Source organism: Hypanus sabinus, chromosome 5, assembly GCF_030144855.1.
Source record: "Hypanus sabinus isolate sHypSab1 chromosome 5, sHypSab1.hap1, whole genome shotgun sequence".
Classification (NCBI taxonomy): domain Eukaryota; kingdom Metazoa; phylum Chordata; class Chondrichthyes; order Myliobatiformes; family Dasyatidae; genus Hypanus; species Hypanus sabinus.
The window spans coordinates 177,079,435-177,096,216 of NC_082710.1; the positions used below are offsets into that span (position 1 = coordinate 177,079,435).

At 49.2% G+C, this 16,782-nt stretch overlaps 1 protein-coding gene across 2 annotated transcripts in view; it reads right to left on the reverse strand.

Moving 5' to 3' along the window:
- Positions 1 to 2,193: 2,193 nt before the first annotated feature.
- The window catches only part of LOC132394657 (butyrophilin subfamily 1 member A1-like), an 81,718-nt gene continuing 67,129 nt past the window's right edge, over positions 2,194 to 16,782 (reverse strand). For both annotated transcript variants that reach the window (XM_059971020.1, XM_059971019.1), the window contains exons 8-9: positions 14,488 to 14,514; positions 2,194 to 2,801 (exon numbers count right to left, since the gene is read on the reverse strand). In XM_059971020.1, coding sequence (XP_059827003.1) covers positions 2,269 to 2,801; positions 14,488 to 14,514 — 560 coding nt within the window. In that variant the 3' untranslated portion in view covers positions 2,194 to 2,268. The remainder of the gene's footprint in view (positions 2,802 to 14,487; positions 14,515 to 16,782) is intronic.

Sequence of the window (16,782 nt, forward strand, 5' to 3'; positions counted from 1 at the left end):
TCCGGTTTCCTCCCCCATTCCGAAGATGTATAGGTTGGGGTTAGTAAGTTTCGGGCATGCTGCGTTGGTACCAGAAGTGTGTCAGCATTTGTGGCCAGCGCCCTGGACAATCCTCAGACTGTGTTGGTGATTGACGCACAACGACCCATTTCACTGTGTGTTTCGATGTACGTGTGACAAGCAAAGCGAATTGTTAACTTTAAATTCACGACTGATGCTGAGTGGAGGACATCAGCCCTCCTTACCCCCTCTGGACTGGACGTGACTTCAGATTCTTGTCAATGTGGTCGTCCCCGAGATTCCCCGCTGAGCTGATCGTCAGGTCACGCGGCCCAGGGGAGACAAAGTGACCAGGCAAGCAGAGCGATCACCCTGGGGTACAACAGGAAAAGGCTTCGAAAAGAAACCTGGTTAGCAGCTGACTTGAAACTGGCTGTCAAAGAGTGGCTTTCATAGTTTCAAAGGATGTCAAGATTACGAATGAGAAGGCAACGGGATAGAATTACAGTCGTGTGTGATTAGACCTGACCCACACAAGGAGCTATAATGATGTAAGACAGGAGTTCCCAGTGTGGGTCAAGAATTAGAATCAGAATCAGGTTTATTATCACTGATTTATGTTGAGAAAATTGTTTTGCCAATAATTTTACTACATGTTACATGCTGCAAACTGGTGTGGTACTGTTGATGGTCTGTTCAGTAATCTGATGGTGGAAAGAACAAGGTGTTTCTAAAACACTGAGTGTGTGTCTTCAGGCTCCTGTACCTCTCCCTGATGGGATCGGTGAGAAGAGGGCAGTCCTGGATGGTGAGGATCAAACAAACCCATTGTGGATTTTCCAGTCCCTGGGACCAGGCCAGGATCAAGTGACACTTGAAAGATCATGACCAATGCACACAAAATGCTGGAGGTAATTCAGCACGCCAGAGCCCCCCTCCCACCCAGTGAGAACCCAGAAACCCCCACCAACCACCAAAGTAAGAGAGAGTCCATCGTGGATTCACACCTCTCACTGTAAGACGGTGTCTAACCATGGCAGTTGGATTAGATCATGTCCTTTCCCTGCCACGAACACTCCAGCTGCTGGGTGTGTATGGCTGTCCCGGCACATGTGGAAATGGATGGTCCTTCACTGAAACAGAGATGAACAGTTACTTTAATTGGTCCAAGCCCTCAGCCCCGGGTATTTCTGGTACAATGATGTTGGGACTCAGAAACATTGACCCCCTTCATCCCTTTATCGAATGGCCCTTAGAGAATGGGGATGTGAATTTGGAAACAACCAGTGTTTCAGAGGATGGTATATACCTCTAAGTCAGTAACCCCAGGGTAAAAAGGACAGTGTTGCCCCTGGAGAATGTAACACCTGCCTCGGGAGCCAGTAAACCAGCAAAAGAACTGATTAACATGACATCAGCATTGGAAAAGTTAGTAATTTAAACTGCATATGCTCTCGATCCAAGCTGATAAGCAATATCTAAATTGTCGGCAGAATTGGAGCCGGTCCATACAGTGACATTGCAAATCCAAACGACTTTAGACTGTGTTTTATCCGAGCAAGGAACCACATGTGCCCAGACTGGACAAGAATGTTGCTCCTACATATGAGATGAATCAGGACAACAGAACTCACTTCACAGATCACATCCTGGAGGCCAGCAGGAAGATGAAGGAAATAGGAAACCAATTCCACAATGATAATTCCACAGGAAGCTTGTGGCCATTTTCTTTCCCGCTCTCTCCATCTTCCCGTTCCCCACACACTCCTCCCCACCTCCCTCCCTTTATTCCAGTCTCCACAGCCCTCTCCAAGCAGATTCCATCATCTTTGTCTCTCCCACCTCTCCCCTCCCAGCTTCTGACACATTTCCACACTCCACCCCTCCCTCATCCGGATCAGCTGTCAGCTTTTACTCCCCCTTCCTTCCACCTTTCTGTACCGATTCCTTGGCACTTTGTGTGTTACCACCGGCGCCTGTCCCGTCCCCTAAGATTCACCCTGACCTCCCTCTCCCAGTCAGTATCACCCCCACTTGCCCCAGTTACCCTGTCAGTCCCGGTTGGCTTTAGCACCCGGAGGAGCCGGGGAGCTCAGGACCCGCCGCCCGCGGCTGCTGCTGAATCCGCAGTGTTTCTGTTCCGTTGACGGATGCGGTAAACCAGTTAAAATTAATGGATCGATAATTCTCACATCGTGTTTATTTCACTCTCCGCACATTTATATTTACACTGACTGACTCCTGACACCAGTCCCGGACCCGACCCGTTTACAGACCCGCAGCGGAACCGGAGCAGATTCTCAGCCACTCGTTTTCATTTACAGTCCAGAAGAAAGGATAAAGTTTCTCCGTGAATTTATTCCCAGTGAAGGTGTGGAGATGGGACTTGGTCTCCGCGTTGTAAAATGAAACTGTCCCGGACTCGTAACTGAGATAAACTCCCACCCTCCCGGGGATGGGACCGGCAGGGAGACGGGACTCAGGGGAGGTGTAAACCCACATCCCGTCATTAAACCGCCCGATGGTCCAGCATCCGGTCTCCGGACTCAGTCCGACCCCTCCCTTCCTCTTCACAGACTCTGCGGCGACTCCCAGACTCCAGCTCTGATTCCCCGTCACCTCCACCTCCCAGTAATGTCTCCCCGATGTGAATCCCTCCGATCCCAGCACACAAGCCCAGTATGTGAACCTCTTCCCGGTGTCAGGGAGATTCCTCCAGGTCTCGGTCCATCTCACACTCTTCCGATCCTCAGACACCTCGAGCCACGGATGCGCCGTTTCCACATCCAGGGTGACAGAGACTGGGGGGAGAAGCAGAGAATTAGAGAGTCCCCGGGGATCGGGGGGAGACTCGGACAGCGCGGCCCCGGGGATCGGGGGGAGACGGGCAGCGCGGCCCCGGGATCGGGGGAGACTCGGGCAGCGCGTCCCCGGGATCGGGGGGGGGGGAGACTCGGGCAGCGCGGCCCCGGGGATCGGGGGAGGGGGGAGACTCGGGCAGCGCGGCCCCGGGGATCGGGGGAGGGGGGAGACTCGGGCAGCGCGGCCCCGGGGATCGGGGGAGGGGGGAGACTCGGACAGCGCGGCCCCGGGGATCGGGGGGAGACTCGGACAGCGCGGCCCCGGGATCGGGGGGAGACTCGGGCAGCGCGGCCCCGGGGATCGGGGGGAGACTCGGGCAGCGCGGCCCCGGGATCGGGGGGAGACTCGGGCAGCGCGGCCCCGGGATCGGGGGGAGACTCGGGCAGCGCGGCCCCGGGATCGGGGGGAGACTCGGGCAGCGCGGCCCCGGGGATCGGGGGAGACTCGGGCAGCGCGGCCCCGGGGATCGGGGGAGACTCGGGCAGCGCGGCCCCGGGGATCGGGGGAGACTCGGGCAGCGCGGCCCCGGGGATCGGGGGGAGACTCGGGCAGCGCGGCCCCGGGGATCGGGGGGAGACTCGGGCAGCGCGGCCCCGGGATCGGGGGGAGACTCGGGCAGCGCGGCCCCGGGATCGGGGGGAGACTCGGGCAGCGCGGCCCCGGGGATCGGGGTGGGGGGGAGACTCGGGCAGCGCGGCCCCGGGAATCGGGGGGGGGGAGACTCGGGCAGCGCGTCCCCGGGGATCGGGGGGAGACTCGGGCAGCGCGGCCCCGGGGATCGGGGGGAGACTCGGGCAGCGCGGCCCCGGGGATCGGGGGAGACTCGGGCAGCGCGGCCCCGGGGATCGGGGGAGGGGGGGAGACTCGGGCAGCGCGGCCTCGGGAATCGGGGATCGGGGGGAGACTCGGGCAGCGCGGCCCCGGGACCGGGGGGAGACTCGGGCAGCGCGGCCCCGGGGACAGTCGGGTGGCCGACCGGACCCTTTCCCGGGGTTTAACCAAAACGCAGCGGATGGACAACCAGCATCTTCCCGAGGTTTTTCACCGGGATAGTGAGCGGAGGTTTTTAGATCAACACACTGACATTGTGGAGGATCTCAGCGGGTCAAGCAGCGTGTGTGGAGGGAGATACAGCTATGCTATTTCACCTTGGGGCCTTCCAGGGTTTGGGGTTCAGTTGTGGCACCGTCTGTAAGGAGGGTCTCTGTTCACCCCACGACTGCAGGGGTTTTGTCCGGGTGCTGGTTAGTGGGTTAACTGGTCATTGTAAATTGTTCTGTGATTAGATGGGTGTTAAACAGCTCAGTTGCTGGGTGTGTGACTTGCTGAGCTGAAAGGGCCCATTTCACACTGTATCTGAAAATTAATAATTAAATAACTCGCTTCACTGTCCACTACACCACTGATTTTAGAGTCCTGCACAAACCTACTAAACACGTCACCTACATTCTCTCCAAATCATTCATATGGATGATGAAAAACAGTGGACCCAGCACCGATCCCTGCAGAACAACCACTGGTCACAGGACTCCACCCAGACAACTCTGTATCCAATGGGCCAGATCGTAGTGTAGCCCATGTGATCTAACTCTCTGGAATAGTCGACCATGAAGTACCTTGTCAAATCCCTTGTTAAAGTCCATGTAGACAATGTCTACTGCACTTCCATCATCTCCGTCCATGCAGAAAGCCAAGCTGGATGTCCCTGATCAGTCCTCACCTTTCCAGATGAATGTAGATCCTGTCTCTCAGAATCCCCTCCATTAATGTACCCACCACTGACATTAGGGGTAAGTTTTCTACGCAGAGAGCGGTGAGTGCGTGGAATAGGCTGCAGGTGATGGTGGTAGAGTTGGATAGGATACGGTCTTTTAAGAGACTCCTGCATAGGTTCATGGAGCTTGGAAGAAGAGAGGACTATGGGTAATCCTAGGTAATTTCTAAAGTAAGTACATGTTCCGCACTGCATTGTGGGCTGAAGGGCCTGTATTGTGCAGTAATTTTTATTTGTTTCTATGTTTCTATAAAAGCCAAGCTGGGTATCTCTGATTAGTCATTGTCTTTCCAAATGAATGTAGATCCTGTCTCTCAGAATCCCCTCCATTAATGTACCCACCACTGACGTTAGGCTCACCGGTCTGTACTTCCCAGGATTTTCCCTACAGTCGATCTTCTATAAATCTTCAACATTAGTCTCCCTCCAGTCTTCTGGCCCCTCACCCGGAGCTATCAATGACTCACATATCTCCAAATGGGCCCCACACTCTCCTCCTGAGCTTCCCACAATGTCCTGGGATACACTTGATGAGGACCTGGGGATTTATCGACCTTTCTGCATCTTAGGACCTGCAGCACATTTGCTTCTGTAAGGTGGTAGAAGATGAGGTTGATCATCTTCTGTAACACGGGGGAATTGAGGACCCTGTGGAATTGGCACAGAAGAGGAGTTGAGGCCTGGGACAGGGAAATGATGACAGGGAAGGTTTAGAAGGATACGGGCCAAATACAGGTAAATGGGCTGAGGGGTGATCTGACAGAAATAGATACGATGATGAGGGGCTTAGATTGAGCAGATGGTTGAAATCTTCTCCCCACAGGAGTGGGATCAAATACAAGAGGTCACATGTCTGAGGTGGAGGAAGGAGTTTAAAGGTGAGTTTACTTGAAGAGTGAGTGGTTGATGTTGGAACTTGCTGGCAGAGGAGGTGATGGAATCAGATACAATCACTGTGTTTTGGAGACACACAGACTGACCTAATGCCGGCCAATGGGATGAGTATATATGGGTAAATAGGTCAGCACAGAGTTGATGGGTTGAAGTGCCTGTTTCTGTGCTGTATGACAATGACTCTGTGACTTCAACTGAACTGAATGACTGAGACCCCACAGCCCTGCGGTGCAGAAAATTCCACAAATAAACATCCTTGGTATCGTATTCCAGCCATTCCTGCTTTGCCGTCATCCCTGCCAGTATTCTTTTCCAATGAATTCTGGCCAGCTCCTATCTCTGCCTCTGTAATTCCCTTTATTCCACTGTAATACCGATACATCTGCCTTCTGCTTCTCCTTCTGAAATTTCAGTGTGAATCCGATCATATTATGATCACTTTCCCTGAAGGGTTCTTTTACCTTAAGCTTTCTAATCAATTCCAATTCATTTCACCATTCGTGAATAGCTGATCCCAGAGTGGGCTCAACTACAAACTGCTCTAAAAAGCCATCTCTCAGACTTTGTAGAAATCCCTCTCTTGGAATCTGATTTTCCCAATCTATCCACATATTGAAAACCCAGCTTGTATCATTGCCCTTTTGGGATACACCTTCTATCTCTTGTTGTAGTTTGCAACCACTTGCTACTGTTTGGGGTTTGTATACAACTCCCATCAGGGTCTTTTCACCCATGCCATTCCAAAGCTCTGTCCACAATTATTCAACACCTTCCGATCTGATGTCCTCTTCTTCTAATGATTTGATTTCATATTTTTTTACTAACAGAGCCACGGAGCCCCCTCTGCCTTCCTGCCTGTCCTTTTGGTACAATCTGCATCCTTGGATAATGTCAAAACTATAATCTTCTTTCAACCACGATCAGCGATGCCTACAACATGATACTTGCCAATCTGTAACTGTCCTACAAGTTCATTTACCTTATTCCGTACACTGCACACATTCAAATGTAACACCTTCAGTCCTGTATTCAACCTTTTTGATTTTGTCCACCTTTGCATTACAACTCACCCTGTTGACTGCAATTTTCCCCGATCATCAGCCTCTCCTTGTCCGGAGTCTCACTACACACTGCCTCTGTTTGTAAACCAACTACCTCCTCCTCAGCACGATCACTCCGGTTCCCATCACCCTGCAAATTAGTTTAATATGCCACCCTCCAGGCATATGGCACCAACACTGTGACAAATGAGGAGACAAAGATGACCGTCAATGGCGCAGAAATCTCTTCCCTCACTTCCCAGAGTAGCCTGTGGTATTGACTGTGGTTTTATCTATCCTAATACTTTACTAAACAACCAGCACATCCTCTTTCTGAATGTCGACGTTCTAGCGTATCAGCCTGTTTTGTGCTCTTCTCTTAAAAATCATAATCTCTCTCTCTCTCTCAGTAGTTAATATTGAAGCAAAGTCTTCATTATAGACCTTTCCAACCTCCTCTGTCACCAGGCATGTTTCCACTTCTATCCTTGATCGGTCCTACCCTCACTCTAGTCATCCTCCTGTTCTGCACCTATGTGTACAATGCCTTGGGGTTTTGCTTAATCCGACTCACCATGGCCTTCTCGTGTCTTCTAACTCTCCCCAGTCCAGTTCTCAGCTCCTTCCTGGCTACCTTGTAACTCTCGAGAAGCCCGTCTGATCTTTGCTTCCCTAAACTGGAAGTAAACTTCCTGCTTCCTCTTGCCCTGATGTTCCACATGTCCTGTCAACCATGGTTTCCTCACCCTCCCACCCTTTCACTGTCTCAGTGGGACAAACCTGTCCATGAACCCCTGCAAGTGCTCCCTAAACAAACACCATATCTACATTGTCCATTTCCCTATGTACCACCATTCCCAGTCGACAATCCCAAGTTCCCACCTAATAGCATCATAACTCACCATCCTCCAGTTACAATGGCTGCTCAAATCCCTGTCCGAGGCTATGGGAAAAGTGATCTGCTGGATCAACTTCATGGCTTATTTTAGCCCTCCTGATTTCCTCTCAAGTGTTTGTTTGTATTTCTTATACTCAAGTACCTCATTTGTTCTTCGCTGCCTACATTTGCGATGCACCTGCTCCATCCTGTTAACCAGAGCCTCATTTCACCCCCGCAAAAAAGGTTTCCTAAACCTTTTAAACATGTCTTTTATTCTTGCAGGAACATACAATTTCTGTACTCTCAAAATTTTTGAAGGCTTCCCACTTATCTGATCCTTTCTGATGCCATCAAATTGGCCTTTTACCAGTATAGAATCTCAGTCTGAGGGTTAGACTTGTCCTTCTCCGTAATTAATGGAATTATGATCTTCTTCTTCTTCTTCATGTGCCTTGTGGGTTACACGCTTGGGCCATCATGGCTCTCCACTTCGAACGATCCCTCGCAGCGTCAATGATATCTCACACACTTAGATCTGTTAGTTCTTTCACAGTGTCCATATATTTTCTTCTTTGCCTTCCTCTCACCCCACGCACCCTCAAACGCTTCTCCCTCCTGCCGTCTGGGAAAGGGTACCGAAGCATTCGGGCTCTCACGACCAGACTGTGCAACAGTTTCTTCCCCCAAGCCATCAGACCCCTCAATACCCAGAGTCCAGACTGACATCTACATCATCTATTATTATATTGAAATTTGTCCTCTACTGTGCCTATTGTCTTGTTGATTAATTAATTATTGTACTGCCCTGCCCTGTTTTGTGCACTTTATGTAGTCCTGCTTAGATCTGTAGTCTGGTGTAGTTTTTGTGTTGTTTTACGTAGTCTAGTGTAGTTTTGTGTTCTTTCATGTAGCACCAGGGTCCTGGAGGAACGTTGTTTCGTTTTTTACTGTGTACTGTACCAGCAGTTTATGGTCAAAATGACAATAAAAAGTGACTTGACTCTTCTGCGTTTCCCAGGCATACAGCCTTGTAATGGAAGGCATTCTATTTCTCCCTTTCTGATGACATGGCCCAGGAATTAAAGTTCCTCTCATTTACTGTGCTCATTAAAGACCTTTTTGTATGGGCATGTTGGAGTACCGTCTCATTAGTTACCCTAACTCTATATGATATTTTCAACATTCTTCTAAGAAACCACATTTCTGTTGCTTCTAAGTTTCTTTGGAGTTCTGGTGTTCTAGTCCATGTTTCGGAAGCATACAGCAAGATTGACCAGATGTCACATTTTAGTAGCCTCAGCCTTCTTGTCATAGAAATGTGTCTGTTGGTAAAAATGGGTTTCAGTTTCTGGAAGTTGGTTTTGGCAATGGCAATTCCTTTTATTTCTACTTTACTTCTAGCGTCTTGTGATATAAAGCTACCAAGGTAATTAAAGCCGGTCTTTTGTTCAATCTCTTGGTTACTGATGTACAATTGGCAGTTGGGAGTATCCTGCTGTTTCAATATTACCATACATTTGTTTGTTTTACAGTTGATGGTTAGACCAAAATCTGCACTTGTTTGTACTATTTTGTCCAGGAGGATTTGTAGGTCTTCTGCAGCACTTGCTGTGAGGGTGGTATCGTCTGCATATCTTATATTGTTGATGTTAAAAACCTCCGATTTTTATCCCATCCAGGTCCTCTATTTCTCTGAGAATCATTTCACTATAGATATTAAATAATTCCGGTAAGGCAACGCATCCCTGTCTAATTCCTCTTCGAATTTTAGTCCAGCTGCTTATACTATCATCACATTTTACCGCCGTCATTTGATTCCAATATAAATTTTGAAGCAGTTGTTGGTCCCTTCTGTCAATGTTTAGTGAGAATTTGAAATAATTTTTCGTGTTAAACTTTGTCAAATGACATTATTTTGATATTCAATTCAAGTCAAGTCAACTTGCATTGTCATTTCGACCATAACTGCTGGTACAGTGCATAGTATAAATGAGACAACGTTTTTCAGGACCATGGTGTTACATGACACAGTACAAAAAACTAGACTGAACTACGTAACAAAAAAAAACACAGAGAAAGCTATACTAGACTACAGACCGACACAGGACTGCATAAAGTGCACAAAAAGAGCATTACAATAAATAATAAACAGGACAGTAGGGCAAGGTGTCAGTCCAGGCTTCAGAAATTGAGGAGTCTGATAGCTTGGGGGAAGAAACTGTTACATAGTCTGGTCGTGAGAGCCCGAATGCTTCGGAGTCTTTTCCCAGACGGCAGGAGGGAGAAGAGATTGTATGAGGGGTGCATGGGGTCCTTCATAATGCTGTTTCCTTTGCAGATGCAGTGTGTAGTGTAAATGTCCGTGATGGCAGGAAGAGAGACCCCAATGATCTTCTCAGCTGACCTCACTATCTGCTGCAGGGTCTTGCGATCCGAGATGGTGCAATTTCCGAACCAGGCAGTGATTCAGTTGCTCAGGATGCTCTCAATACAACCCGTGTAGAATGTGATGAGGATGGGAGGTGGGAGATGGACTATCCTCAGCTTTCGCAAAACTTGCCCTTTCTGAAAGCATTCGTAGTATGAAAATTGCGTTCCTAGTTCCTCTATCCTCAACAAACTCATATTGCAGTTTAGAAGTTTCTGGCCTTAACTTGTTTTTAATTCGACTCAGAACTAAATCTTTATTCTGTGACTCATAAGACTGATTGTTCTGTAATTTTCACAATCAATAGTTCCAGGAATTTTTGGCAGAGTTATAAATACTGATTTTAAGAGATCGTCAGGCAATACACCAGACTCATATATGCCATTAAACAGTTCAAAAAGAATATCTATGCCCAGATCTTCTAGGGCTTGTATCATTTCCACTGAAATTTCATCAGGTCCAGTGGCTTTACCATGTTTCATACTTTTCATTGCTTTAGTTATTTCTTCTTTGGTAATAGCTGGGCCAGAATTAGGGTGTTTAATATCTGGGGGTTCCCCTCTATTATCTTCAGAAAGCTGCTCTAGATACTGAATCCACCTCTCACATACTTTAGTAAACACAAAGTACACTGCAGATACTGTGGTCAAGTCAACGCGTACAACACGCTGGAGGAACTCAGCAGGTCGGGGAGCATCCGTGGAAACGAGCAGTCAACGTTTCGGGCCGAGACCCTTCGGCAGGGCTGAAGAGGGAGGGGGCAGGGGCCCTATAAAGGAGGTGGGGGGGGAGGGTGGGAAGGTGAAGGCTGGTAGGTGCCAGGTGAAAAACCAATCAGAGGAAAGATCAAGGGGTGGGGGAGGGGAAGCAGGGAGGAGATAGGCAGGAGAGGTGAAGGAGGAATGTAAGGGGAAAGCACTATGGGTAGTAGAGGAAGGCAGAATCAGGAGAGAGGTGATAGGCAATTGGAGGAGGAGGCAGAGTGAAACTGGGATGGGGGAAGGGAGGGCGAGGGAATTACCAGAAGTTGGAGAATTGCATGTTCATACCAGGGACTGGAAACTACCCAGACGGTATATGAGGTGTTGCTCCTCCAACCTGAGTTTGGCCTCATCATGGCAGTAGAGGAGGCCATGTATGGACATATCCGAATGGGAATGTGAAGCAGAGTTGAAGTGGGTGGGAACCGGGAGGTCCTGTCTGTTGTGGCGGACGGAGCGGAGGTGTTCGACGAAGCGGTCCCCCAATCTGCGTCGGGTCTCGCTGATGTAGAGGAGGCCACACCGGGAGCACCGGATGCAATAGACGACCCCAACAGACTCACGAGTGAAGTGTTGCCTCACCTGGAAGGGCTGTTTGGGGCCCTGAATGGTGGCGAGAGAGGAGGTGTAGGGTCAGGTGTAGCCCTTACACTTCCAGGGATAAGTACCAGGTGGGAGATCTGTGGGGAGGGACGTCGTGGAGGGAATGATCCCTGCAAAAAGCAGAGAGGGGTAGAGAGGGAAAGATATGCTTAGTGGTGGGGTCCTGTTGAAGGTCCCTTTCTAGACCTCTTGGTCTGCATCTCTGGAGACAGACTGTCCATTGACATCTTCTATAAACCCACTGACTCTCATAACTACCTCAACTATACCTCTTCCCACCCTGTCAAATGTAAAAATGCTATTCTCTATTCCCAGTTCCTCCGTCTCCGCCGCATCTTTTCCCAGGATGAGTCTTTCCATTCCAGGACATCTCAAATGTCCTCTTTCGTTAAGAATCATGGTTTCCCTTCTGCCATCATCAATGATGCCCTCACCTGCACCTCCTCCATTTCCAACACTTCGGCCCTCACCCCATCCTCCCGTCACCACAACAGGGACCGTGTTCCCCTTGTCCTCACCTACCACCCCACCAGCCTCCGGATCCAGCATATTATCCTCCGCAATTTCTGCTACCTTCAACAGGACCCCACCACTAAGCACATCTTTCCCTCTCTACCCCTCTCCACCTTTTGCAGGGATCGTTGCCTCCACATCTGCCTGGTCCACACGTCCCTCCCCACAGATCTCCCACCTGGTACTTACCCCTGCAAGTGTAAGTGCTACACCTGTCCCTACACCTCCCCTCTCACCACCGTTCAGGGCCCCAAACAGTCCTTCCAGGTGAGGCAACACTTCACTCGTGAGTCTGTTGGGGTCATCTATTGCATCCGGTGCTCCCGGTGCGGCCTCCCCTACATCAGCGAGACCCGACGCAGATTGGGGGACCGCTTCGTCGAGCACCTCCGCTCCGTCCGTCACAACAGACAGGATCTCCCGGTTGCCACCCACTTCAACTCAGCTTCACATTCCCATTCGGATATGTCCATACATGGCCTCCTCTACTGCCATAATGAGGCCAAACTCAGGTTGGAGGAGCAACACCTCATATACCGTCTGGGTAGTCTCCAGCCCCTGGTATGAACATCGGATTCTCCAACTTCTGGTAATTCCCTCCCTCTCCCTTCCCGCATCCCAGTTTCACTCTGCCTCCTCCTCCAATTGCCTATCACCTCTCTCCTGATTCTGCCTTCCTCTACTACCAATAGTGCTTTCCCCTTACATTCCTCCTTCACCTCTCCTGTCTATCCCCTCCCTGCTTCCCCTCCCCCACCCCTTGATCATTCGTCTGATTGGTTTTTCACCTGACCCCCTACCAGCCTTCTCCTTCCCACCCTCCCCCCACCTTCTTTATGGTGCCCCTGCCCCCTCCCTCTTCAGTCCTGACGAAGGATCTCGGCCCAAAACGTTGACTGCTCGTTTCCACAGATGCTGCCCGACCTGCTGTGTCACATACTTTATCTGGATCTGTTAGTATCGATCCGTCTGCTGATCTTATGTATCCTGTAGAGGAAGTTTTTTAATTCCAGTAATTTCCCTAATTTTCTTGTGCATTTCTTTGCTGTTGTTAATGTGGCCTTCTACTTCATTGCATTTTTGATTCAGCCATCCTTCCTTTGCAATATTGCACAATTGTCTAGCTCTCTGTATTGCACTTCATTATTCTTCACTAACCTTCTTTGTTCCATCAGATCTAGAATTTCTTGGGTTATCCACCCCTTGTTGGTGTGTTGGATTTCTGGTACTGGGATTATCTCCTCTGCTGATTGCTGTATAGCATATTTAAATCTGTCCCAAATCGGTGTTGTTTCATTTTCTTTGATGTGTTCTTTTACAGCTTTTTTGAATTGTTGCTTAAGGATGCGATCATTTTTAGGTTCTCCCAACATATACTTCTTTCTCTTTGTTCCACGTTTCAGTTTCTTTAATTTTGTTTTGATGGTAGCTATTACTGGATGGTGATCTGAACCACAGTCTGCTCCTGGATAGGCTTTAGAATTTGTGATATTTTTTCTAAAGTGTTCGTTCATGGTAATGAAATCTATTTGATTCCGTGTTCTATCTCCAGGGCTGATCCAAGTACGCAATCTACGTTGATTGTTTTTATACCGAGTATTGGTGATCACTTGGTTGTTTCTGACACACCAATCAGTAAACCTTTCTCCATTTTCATTTTTCTCCCCTAATCCAAAAGGTCCTGTGATGTTATCAACCCTTCCCTGTCCAACTTTGGAGTTAAAATCTCCCATGAAGAGTTTTATATCCTGAGATTTACATTGCTCATAAGCACTGTCAAGATCGTCATAAAACTTGTTGATATCCTCTTCAGTGATCAGTGGATCCACATCCCGTCACACACTCCTGTCAACTAATTCCCAGACAGGAGATCCAGTATTGCATTCTCTCTACTTGTGACAGCTACATGTTGAGGTAACTTTCCTGAAACATTTGATGATCTCTATCCGACCCAACTGTCTGCGCTCTCTCTGTGAATTCGCTCCTCTAAATCCTGCAGACTGTAGGGTGGTCGGTAATATAATACCGTTAATGTGGTCATAACTTTCTGATTCCTCAGTTCCACCCATGTAGCCTCAGTAGACAAGCCCTCCAGTCTGTCCGGCCTGAGCACTGCAGTAACACTTTTCCCAGGCTGGTGATACCAGATTTCCCTCTTTAATGTATAGTGCTCTATCATATTTGCCAATTTTGCTCCCATGTTTAAAAACACGTCTAAAACAATGGAACCTGGAACACTGAGCTGCCGGTCCTGCCCCTCCTCCAACCAATGGCTACAATGTCATAATTCCACGTGCTGATCCACGCTTTAAGCTCACCCACCTTACGTACAGTACTTCTTGCATTGAAATGGATGCAACTCAGAACATTCTTCCCACCACACTGAACCTTTCAATTGCTGTCTTTGTACGGAGTGTAAACAGCATCTTTTCCCACAACTGCTGGCACTTTGGTTCCCACCCCCCTGCAGGACTAGTTTACACCACTCCACCCCACCCCACCAACCCAGAGCAGTACCAGCAAATCTTCCCACTTGCAAACAAAACATACAAACTGTTATATTCCTGCTTCAGCCTATGAATGCAATCATGCCACATGACTCTTCCTCCTTTGTGAGAACACATCACCCTGAACTCCTTCAACCTCCTGAATACCTCCCATTACATCGAGACTGACTCATTTTCAAAAGCTGTTTATACTAAACCTCTCAGTCTAGTAACACAAGATCTTACCTTCATGGCCACATATCCTCTTCCACACTGAAAACAGAAAGAACAGACAAGACTGAAGAAATCTCTCGTGGATTTAGTGTGCAATTAATTTCACAGGAAATGGCTTTAGATACATAATCAGCCCCTAATTCTGTGTCACAACTTGTAGGTCAGAAGGTAAATGTTTATCCTCAAGGACCACGTCAGTAACTTTCCCAGAGTCTCAGTCTCCAGCATTACCATTTCCCACGGGGTGGAAGATACAAAAGCCTGAAGCAGTCTGAAGGACAGCTTCTACCCTGCTCTGATAAGACTATTGAATGGTTTCCTAGTACAATCAGATGCACTCTTGATCTGACAATCTACCTCAATGTGATCTTGCTCCTTATCATTTCCCTACTCTGCACTTGCTCCGGAGCTGTTACACTTTCTCTGCATGTTGTTGTTTTACCTCGTTCTATCAATGCACGGTGTCATTAATTAATCTGTACGAACAGCATGTGTCACATACCCCGGGTTACCAAACCAGCAGAAATGGAACAATACGTTGGAGTCTGGTATTACTGTAAACTGAGTAATACAGTAATATAAAATGCAAATATATATATATATAAAAAACAGGTTAGCAATGATATATTCTGTGTGTATATATACATACATACAGAAGTGTGGAAATATGAATCAAAACCAAGCTCCATCGGTCTAGGGGTCAATGAATAGACTTATGATGGTGCAGAGTTCAGTTCAGTTCAGTTCAATGCACTGTGGAGTGGAGGTGGGGAGGTGGATGGGGAGAGAGGTGGGGAGGAGAGAGGGAGAGGGGAGGGGCAGTAAAAAGTGGGAGAGAGTGGAGGACGGAGGAGTGAGAGATGGGTGTGAGAGATGAGGGGAGAGAGGTGGGGGTTGTGATGGGGGAAAGATGGGGAGATGGTTGGGGGAGAGAGGCAGGGAGAGATGGGGAGAGACATGGGATGTGAGGGGTGGGGGAGAGAAGGCTCGAGAGGGGGTGTGAGATGTGAAGGAGACTGGGAATGGGGGTTGTAGAGAGATGGCAGGGAATGGTGAGGGAGAGAGGAGGGGAAGTAGGAGTGCGAGGGAAGGGAGAGCTAGAGTGGGGGCAGAGAGGGGAATGCTGAGAGGGGGAAAGGGAGAGACACAGAAAGATGGGAGGGGAGAGGGAGAGTTAGTGGGGATAGAGACGGGGGAGAGAAATGGGGAGGAGAGATTGGGGAGAAAGAGAGGAGGGCACAGAGGGGGTGGGTGAGGGAGAGAGAGAGGTGAGAGGGGTGGGGAAGAGCAGGATAGTGGATAGAGAGAGAAGATAGAGAGGGAGTGGGTAAAGAGAGAGGAGAGGGTGTAAAGAAGGCAGAGGGGTGCTGGAGATGGGGAGAGAATGGCTTGAGGTTTGTGACAGAGGGGGAGAGGGGGTGGGGGAGAAAGAGAGAGGGGAGAGAGAGGAAAGAGAGGGGGGGCAGAGAGAAAGCAAGGGTGGGGGAGATGGGCTGAGGAGAAAAGGGGGAATAAGAGAGGAGGGAAGAAAGGAGTGGGAAGAGGGATGTGAGGGAGAGAGGGTAGTGATGTAGGGAGAGCTCAGGGGTTAGAGGGCACGAGCATTAGGGAGGGGGATGGAGATTGGGGATAGAGAGTGGGGAGATGGGGAAGAGAGAGGTGGGGAGAGAGGGGGTAGTGGAATGGTGTAGAGGGTTAGAGAGTCTGGTAAAAAAGGGGGTTAGAGAGGGGGTAGAGAGAAAGAGGGAGAGGGGTAGAGAGAGGGGAGAGATGGTAGAAAGAGGGTTTGAGAGAGAGTTAGGGAGAGCGGTTTACAGACAGATGTTTAGGGACAATGTAGGGGGGGGTTACATGGGGGGGGTAGAGAGAGGAGTAGAAAGACAGCAGAGAAGGAGGGATTAGAGGGAGTAGAGTGTGGGTAGATGGAGACAGTGGGTAGACAGAGAGGGTGAAAGAGAGAGGGTAGAGGGACAGGGTAGAAAGAGGGAGTTAGAGAGAAGGGGTAGACGGAGAGGTGGGTAGAAGGAGAGAAGGTAGTAGAAGTACAGAGAAGATAGGGAGAGCAGGTTGAGAGAAGGGGTAGAGAGAAGAGGGTAGACAGAGAGGGGGTAGAGAGAGGGGGGGTTAGAGAGGGTGAGGGTAGAGAGTGGGTTAGGGAGAGTAGGGAAGAGAGAGGGGATAGAGAGAGAGGGTAGAGATGGGTTAGGGAGAGTGTTAGATAGAGAGGGTGTAGAGAGGTGATAGAGAAAGAGAGGGGGTAGAGAGAGGGGGGTTAGAAAGTGGCCGGGGTAGAGAGGGGTTTGTAGT